Genomic DNA, 9,452 nt, shown 5'->3' with positions numbered 1-9,452 from the left:
CTCATGCATTGAGCAATAAAACGTGTGATTACAGTTTGGGTAAGTTTGCCAAGTTTTTGCTCATTTATAGCTGTTTAGTAAGTAAAACTGTTTTGTTTAAGCGTTTTGATCCTTGTTTTGTCTGTGCTGTACTAAAATCTAATATTTAAAATACTTAAAAGTGTACAATGACAGATCTTTAAAGAGATCAGCTGACTTTCAAATGAAAAGTTAATTGCACATCTGGAAAAGATTCTTGAATAAATGATGTTCTGATAAAACTATGAATATCATTTCAGTGCATGTTATTGGCAGTGAAATGACTCCATTAGGACTCATCTTGGTCTCATCAGCACTGCTGGCTGGGGTCTATGCTGCAGGTAATGTCATTACATACTGTAATATCAAACATACTGAGACTAGTATTAGGTGAATGTATAGCCATTTACAAATTGTGTTTTTAAGATTTTTGCTTAGCCTAATAAATGAACATTGTGGAGCTGATTTTTTTTGCGGCAAACAGAATTGAGATTTTTCATACCAGCAGTCAGAGACTGGCAGTAATTAACTGAAAAAAAATATATATATTATTTAGTATTTTGTAAAAAAAAAAATTATAATAATTAAATACTATCATTAAATACTTTGAGAGACAGTATTTTGTATTTAAGATACTTAAACTACTTAACCAAGTAGGTCATTTTATTATCAGATGGTAAAATATCTTTATAGTACAATATCTCAACGAATATCTTCTGCTGAGTCTTAAAGGGTTAGTTCACCCAAAAATTTTAATTACTCTCACTCGTGTTGTTCCACTTCTGTAATACCCTTGTTCATCTTCAGGACACAAATAAAGTTATAAAGTTAAGAACTTATAAGTAAAATATTTTTTATTAAATTTGAGAGCTTTCTGACACTCTACAGCCAGCTATGCAACTTACATATTGAATATCCAGAACAGTAGGAAATACATCATCAAGTGATCCGATTTTATGAAGTGATGTGAGTTTATTTGCTCAAAAGAAAAAAAAACATAATTTACCACTTTAATTACGAAAATATTATCCAAACACATCATGGTACACTAGTGAACACTTACTCATGTGTATTGTGTTGACGAGCGAGTCTTCTATCACAAATGTGTCGTGATGCTCTCATGAATGCACAGTGTTAAAAAAAATTTTTGTCTAGTTTTATTCAAATAAAACTAAGTCACAGTTTAACTTCACTTAGCCATTAGTTTAATATATATAGCAGTTGTGGCCTAATGGCTAGAAAGTCGGATTTGTAACCCAAATGCCACAGGTTCGAGTCTCGGTACATGCAGAGATTGTAATTGGGGGAGTGAATGAGCAGTGCTCTCTTCCACCCTCAGTACCACGAATGAAGTGAGACCCTTGAGCAAGGCATCGAACCCCCAACTGCTACCCGGGCCACCATTCTTGGCTACATATTCTTTCACCAATAATCACAAATCAGTAGAATGTGGACTCATACACATGTTTTTTTTTACTGGTGTACTGATTTATTGTAAGCTATTTAATATACATACATGAATATCAAAGACTTAGATATACAGTCTTTCTGTCTACATTATGAACTGTTAAATAAATATGGCGTGAACACTATATCTGGACTGGTCGGCCAACTCAACATCATGTGGTGTCAGGTGTTGCGACGAGTTACAGCCAATAAGAGAACAAGGCATGGCTTGAGGTCCGCGGAAGAAAAGGTGCATTCATGCATATTGTTATTACAGTGACAGCAGCAACATGGCTTTACAAAAAGTTTGGACACAAAAAATGAAGGAACAGTTCAGATTATCGCGCAAAAAGCTTGCAGCACTAATTTATTCCTTACATCCATTTTCAAATAAACAATGAACTTGTCTCCTTTTTTGACAAAAGTAAAGAGATTTTGGTATATTTAAAACATTTTCAAATACATTTTAGTCTCATCTTTTATTGTCAATGATATTGCATGTTGAAACAGTCACAGTTATCGTTTATTGACCTTATTGTCATCTCGTCATCATCTCATTTAAGACATGGGAAAAAGCTTGTAAAAAAACATCTTTTCATTACTGAAATAAACTCTACGATGCTATCAATATTTTCATAAAGTTGTAAAAATAAATTGTGCAAACAAAGCACTCATGTCGCTTAATAAAATTAAGGTTAAACCACTGGAGTCATAGAGAGTACATCAATACATACATACATACATCGTTGGTATATTGTCCATTACCATCGTTGGTATATTGTCCATTACAATTGTTGGCATTGTTTATTTCTATTACATTGTAGTTAAATTGCTGTTGTACTCTGTCTCATAGTGTTAACATGTGCTCAGTGTTTTCTTACCATCGTTGGTATATTGTCCGTTACCATCGTTGGGTATATTGTCCATTACCATCGTTGGTATATTGTCCATTACCATTGTTGGCATTGTTTATTCCTATTACATTGTGGTATAAACTCTTGTTATAATAATTACTTGTTACTTGTGGTAACGCCACCATGATATAACATTTGTAAATAATCCGTGAGCAAAGTAACAATGAAGCTCAATTATTAATCACTAAATGGGGAACTGGGGTGGGATTAAATAAGTTGTCTTCTTCCCACTCCCTTTCAGGCAGAATTTGATCGTCATATTTGAATACTGTATATTCGTTGTTGTTGTTGTTTTTTTTTTTTTTTTTTGCACTATATGATTTAACTATATTTTGTCTACCTTGTACTTTTGTTGTGCCATTGCCTGGAATAAACGAATAAAGAAAGAAAACAAAGAAGAGTGTTTTAACAATGTCTTTACTACCATTCTGGGCTTTGAATGTGTAAGTTGCGTTGCTGCCTATGGAGGGACTGAAAGCTCACGGATTTCATCAAAAATATCTTAATATGTGTTCAGAAGAGGAATGAAGGTCTTATTAGTGTAAAACAACAGAGCACAAGCGATAATTTGCTGGCTGCAGTTCACTTAATGGCCACCGGTGTCGCTGATAACAAGTGTTTCTGAATTCTACATGGAGCCATTTAACAAGCCCTTTTCAAGAGTTAATCTGTACTGCTGACAGCGAAATAGCTGGAGGCATCCCCTTGAGCAGGACTTGGCGGTATGACAATACAATTTCGCAGGACTGCTTGATTCTTGACACGCTGATAAAGAAACATTGATAAATATATTAGATACATTAGTATTAAGGTGAAAGCATTGCTAAATGTAATGTCACTGTCTCTTGCACTTCAAATGATTGCTTATATATTGTATTTTCAAATTACAGATTACTATTATAATATTGTATTAATATGTATTATAATTAAATACATTTCTTGCTCCAGTGTTTTGTATTTGTATTTGATGAGCAAATATTTGTAGTTTGTAACAAAATACTTTTTGATGTATTTGTGCCCATCTCTGCCTGCAGACCTGGGAACAGTCCATCATATTGTTTGTGAAATGATCATATAAAGTCCTTTGTTTTGGCTTACCAAGTGTATTTTTAAGTTTAAAAAAAAGTTGTCTGCTAGCCATATTGGGATCACATGGCCATCCGTGTCTTACAATTAAACCAAATTAAACCAAGGAATGTTCCACTAAATGTCAACATGCGCACCAGTATAAGCACCATTACTGCTCCGGAGCTGGTGGGGGCAGCAGAGAGCCCTGATCGCACACGTACATCACGGAGACATCTGCATTTACATCTGCAAGATGTATTTTTTGAGTGTTTTGAGTGTGGTTAATATATATTGAGTTGGACACTTATACTAAAAATATTAATTACATTACATGTACTGTATATATACATTACATATCATTGTAATGAGTAACTACATAAGAATATTTGGGGTGAGTGTGTGCAGTTTAATTTGTACAACAAAATGTCCAAGTATTGTCAAGTAAGCTTTACCACAGACCTTATTGTACTCATGCATTTTATATATATATATATATATATATATATATATACCCAAAGGAAAATCTCAAGGAAGAATGAGTTGATTTTGACACCTGTCATGTCTTGTGTACCTTTTATGTACATTGTGAGGCGTTTCCAAGCCGTTTCAAGGATTTGCTAAATTTACTAAATTTATAAACACCATGAGTTCTTCATCATCATGACAACTGAAATCATTTCATGTGTGCTCATGTGATGTTGTCATTAAAACAAGGTTTTAAATGGTCTGAGGTGAACAGGGTTTAACGATGCCTATAACCAGATGGTCCATGGATGTGCCGTCTAAGGCTAAGACAAATCAGGATGTGGATAGAGCCAATATTAGTCTGACACGGCATGTTTGAGTCTGAGGCATGGCACTGTCTCATGACGTCCCGCCAGGCCTGGAGCAGTCAGCATTGAATCCGGAGAACACTGCTGCTATTCACTACAATGAGTGTGATTAATCAATTAGCCACCGCTAACCAAGCAGGCATTAATGCGGGGCAGCCCATGACATGACTTCAGTATTGATGGCATGTATGTTTTTCATGGTTTGAATGGGAGGATGAGGGGTGTCAGTGATATGCTGTGACACTGATGGAGGCCTGCTGTGTGTCGCACGGATGAAACTCAGACAACAACACATTCTCACCAAAAACAGGCTTAGCCAGGCTTATTCAACATTGTTTAAGCAGTGTAACTCTAACTTTACACTGAAAACTAGATTAAATACAAGTTCTTAAAATTTTAAACTACTGTTATCATTTACTTCTATATTACCATCACGTCTTTCCAAATTTGTGTTTGACAAGTACCAAAGCTTAAAGGGATACTCCACACCAAAATGAAGATTTTGTCATTAATCACTTACCCCCATATTGTTCCGAACCCGTAAAAGCTTTGTTCATCTTCAGACCACAATTTAAGATATTTTGGATAGAAAACGAGAGGCTTGTGACTGTCCCATTGACTGCCAAGTTACACTGTCAAGGTCCAGAAAAGTATGAAAAGCATCATCAGAATAGTCCATCTGCCATCAGTGGTTCAGCCGTAACATTATGAAGTCGTTATTTTTGTTTTCTTCGTGTACAAAAAGTATTGTCGTCACTCCATAACGTTACGATTGAACCACTGATGGCAGATGGACGATTCTGACAATGCTTTTCATACTTTTCACAATCTCAAGCCTCCTGATTTTCATTCAAAATATCTTAAATTGTGTTCTGAAGACGAATGAAGCATTTACGGGTTTGGAACGACATGGTGGTAAGTGATTAATGACAACATTTTCATTTGGGAGTGGAGTAGCCCTTTGAAAAGCAACATAATAAAATTAACATAGTCCATACAACTTGTGCACTATGTTTCAAGGCTTCTGAAGTAATTTCATAGCTTTCTGTGAAAAACACTTTTAAGTCAGATTTGTCAGTTTTGTCAAAAAAATCTTGGGCTGTTAACCAATGCTATGTGAATCATTGAGTGAATTGGTGAATTGATGAAAAAATCATGTTTAATAGCAAAATGATCATACTCACTACCCATAATCCAAAAAGGGATCTACTAATCAAAGAAACTGCTGTTACCATGGTAACACAAATTGCAGCAAAAAAGATGGTGGTCACTTACTCCCATGAATTGTTGCACATAACATAATTGAGTATACTCCCAAACAGACTACATATTTGTACACACTACTATTAGTATCATATGTGTACAGTACATGTGAGAACAATTCTTTTACTTGATTAAAGACATCTTAATTTAGGAATTCATAGAATGTTATATTATATATATAATGCATGTTATATTTAAAGCATTCAAGCAACAACACTTTAATTTGTGATTAGATTCACATACATATTCATGCATCTTTTAGCTTGTCTGCTGGTTAATGTCAACTGATATGCATTAAAAAACAGGATCAAAACAATAAAGGGAGCAACTTCCAAGTGGACTCAGATGCTGCAGCCAGACGAGTGGGGCACTTTCCCATCATTTTGTAAGCGCTTCTTTAGAGAGTCCCTGGAACTTTCTCAAACTCTCACCGCATCCGTTCTGCTGCAGCAGGCAGTGCACACTCTAAAGAAAGCTTTTGTTTATTTCCAACAATCTCGTTTTAAGTCTCATTTAGGCAGTGCAAGATTAGTGGCCATGAGGCGGACCATTTCACAGGTTTGCTGTAGCACAAGTGGGTCATTGTCTGCATCTGCTAAATTTGGGAATATTAGTGGTTGTTTGAAGAAGAGTGCAAAGTACATCCCAGCGTGACAGAATGCTTCATTAGCAACCAAGAATGGCGTCCAAGTGCTTTGCCCTTGTCAAATTGAGACAAGCAGTGTTTTTTCCCTGGTCTCGTTTCTACTCACTGATTTGAAAATTGGATTAGCTCACAAAAAAAAATACATATATATATATATATAATTTAATTATTTTACATACATATATAAAATAATTTAACAGCCAATTAGAGACAAGAAGAAAATCATATTTTGCATAAAAATATAGAATAATTCACTTTCATCACTTTTACTATCACTCATACTTTGTTAAAATCAGTGACCCAAAGGGATAGTTCATCCAAAATTACAATTCTGTCATGATTTACTTGACCTCAAGTTGCTCCAAACCTGTGTGCGTTTCTTTCTTCTGCTGAACATAAAATATTTTAAAGAATGCTGTAACCAGACAATTATTCATCCCCATTGGCTTCCATTGTATTATTATTATTTTTTTCCATACTACAGAAGTCAGAGAACCACACAGGTTTCCCACATTCTTCAAAAGACTGAGCCAAGCATTCAGTCTGATCTCTGTTAGTAGTAAAGAGTTAGTGGAGGATTCTTATGGATTTGTAACTAGTTGAATGAAATGTTGTTTTGTATTTTAGGGCCACAATTATTAAGCGTTACAACCATCAAGGTAAGTTAAATTAATTCCATCTGGGCCACCCATTTATGTTTGTAAAGATCTGTAACTAAATCACATTTTCGGTTGTTACTTACTCACAATCCCATGCAGGAAGAACCATATGCAATGTCCAAAGGCTCTGAACTGGAGGGCTTCTGCATTGACCTGCTGTCAGCCGTCTCCAAGAAATTAGATTTTAAGTATGATATTAAGCTTGTTAAGGACAGCCGTTATGGAACAACAGATGACAGCGGCAACTGGAACAGCATGATTGGAGAAGTTGTCAGAGGGGTGAGCATCATACATTTTTTGAGTTAAATAGTCAGTGTTTAAATGTTGTAACTTGCAAATCATGATCTCCATACATCTTAATGCATGGTTTTGCTAATAAAGCACACAACAAGGATTCCACAAAAGGAGTCTTTTTACTCAAGATAAATCTGTAAACTAAGAAAATTAAGGAGAACTCGGGCTTAAATAGACAGTTGATGATGAGCTGAAACAGAACAAGTGTGGAGAACTAATTAACAACCAAGAAAACTAACTAGCAGGGACACACGCAAGTAGGAACAAGAAAACCAAAAGGCAAAAAAACTAAACAGAGTTTCTGTAACATTTAGAGTATCTATTAGCTGTTTGATAACAATTAGAAAATAAAATGATTATTAAAATTATAATTAAAATATTACAAAATGTTTATATAATATATACATATATACATTTGGAACTTTACATTTACATTTAATCATTTTTATCCAAAGCGACTTACAAATGAGAACAATAGAAGCAATCAGATCAACAAGAGAACAACAACAGTATACAAGTGCCATGACAAGTCTCAGTTAGTCTAGTACATAACACGTAGCCAGGGTTTTTTAATTTTTTATATGAAAGACAAGAAAAGAAAAGAATGTTTCTTGAAAATGAGTAAAGACTGTATGAATTGAGATTGGGAGGTCATTCCACCAGCTCGACATAGTCCAGGAAAAGGACCGTGAGAGTGATTTTGAACTTCTTTGGGACGGCACCACAAGGCGTTGTTCACTTGCAGAGCAAACTTCTGGAGGGCACATAAGATTGAATTAGAGAGTTTAGGTATGTTGGTGCCATGCCAGTGGCCGTCTTGTAGGCAAGCATCAGTACCTTGAATTTAATGCGAGCAGCTACTGGTAGCCAGTGCACCCTGATGAGGAGAGGAGTAACGTGAGCTTTTTTGTCTCATTGAAGACAACCCTCGCTGCTGCATTCTGGATCAATTGCAGAGGCTTGACAGTACATGCAGGAAGGCCCGCCAGGAGAGCATTACAATAGTCCAGTCTGGAGAGAACAAGAGCTTGGACAAGAAGTTGGGTTGCTTGCTCTGACAGGAAGGATCATGGAAATTAAATCATATTCTGAATTTTATGAAATTTTTACGAAACATTATTTTTACTTATATAGCATGCATATCTATTACATATCTTTCTGCTATAAAGTTCAAAGGTTTTAAAAGAAATACTTTTATTCAGGGTGCATTGATCCAAACGGACAGTAAAAACATGTATAATGCAACAAAACATTTTAAAAATATTAAAGACTGCTAAAATTCAACTTTGCATAACAGATATTAATGATATTTGAAAATATATTAAAATAGAAAGAACATTTTAACTGTAAAATATATCACAATTGCTTTCTGTATTTATAGGCTACATAAATGTTAGTTTATGTCAGCAATAGTGTTGCTCATTTCTACAGGAAGCAGACATCGCTGTGGCACCTCTAACTCTTATTGCTAAACGCGAGACAGCTGTGGACATGACCAAAGCCTTCATGCAGACGGGTCTTAGTTTCATCCTGAGGAAGGACATTGCTTCTGATGACTTGCAGTTCCTCAGCCTTCTGAACCTGTTCTCCACTGAGGTGTGGATGGGAGTACTGGTCGCCTACCTGCTGACCTCCGTCTGCATCTTCTTAGTGTCGCGGTAATAGTGGGATCGTAAAACCAAGTCAGTTTGAAATGTAGGATGGTATTTAAATGCTATTCCAAGGTATTTTACATTTACATTTATTCACTTAGCTGACGCTTTTATCCAAAGCGACTTACAATTGCTATATATGTCAGAGGTTGCACGCCTCTGGAGCAACTAGGGGTTAAGTGTCTTGCTCAGGGACACATTGGTGTCTCACAGTGGATTCGAACCCAGGTCTCTCACACCAAAGACATGTGTCTTATCCACTGCACTAGCACCACCCCTGCATTTTAAATGCTTTAATTTTAAAGCATTAACATGATATACAAAAAATTTGCTTTTCAGAATTAGCCCGTGAATGGGAGCAACCAGAGACAGAAAATAATTTAGAGGGAAATTAGGTGAATAACAAGACTGTCAAAACATTTAAACTTAAACTTACCCTCAACTCTGATTGGTTGATTGGAATGCTGATCCAGGAATATGCTGTACTTGGTGAAATCATGTTCACCCATAAGATGTACAAATGTTCACCCATAATATGTACAACAACCAAGGTAAAAAAATTTAAAAAAAAAAAACAGTCATGTATATATGTCTGAGATAAAACTGAGGTTTTAGCGCCACTTCCTGGACATTTCACTTTGAAAGTGCATGCAAAAATA

At 35.5% G+C, this 9,452-nt stretch overlaps 1 protein-coding gene across 1 annotated transcript; it reads left to right on the top strand.

The window, feature by feature from the left end:
• Positions 1-251: 251 nt before the first annotated feature.
• LOC132115072 (glutamate receptor U1-like) lies at positions 252-8,825 on the top strand. Its single transcript, XM_059523475.1, has 4 exons — positions 252-359; positions 6,816-6,847; positions 6,947-7,126; positions 8,573-8,825. Exons 1-4 carry the CDS (start codon positions 263-265, stop codon positions 8,801-8,803), a joined length of 540 nt encoding a protein of 179 aa, XP_059379458.1. The 5' UTR covers positions 252-262; the 3' UTR covers positions 8,804-8,825.
• The last annotated feature ends 627 nt before the right edge of the window (positions 8,826-9,452 follow it).

The sequence above is a fragment of the Carassius carassius genome, chromosome 34 (genome assembly GCF_963082965.1).
Source record: "Carassius carassius chromosome 34, fCarCar2.1, whole genome shotgun sequence".
Classification (NCBI taxonomy): Eukaryota; Metazoa; Chordata; class Actinopteri; order Cypriniformes; family Cyprinidae; genus Carassius; species Carassius carassius.
Note: the sequence above shows the minus strand (reverse complement) of the source record. Positions and strands in the feature narration are given on the sequence as shown.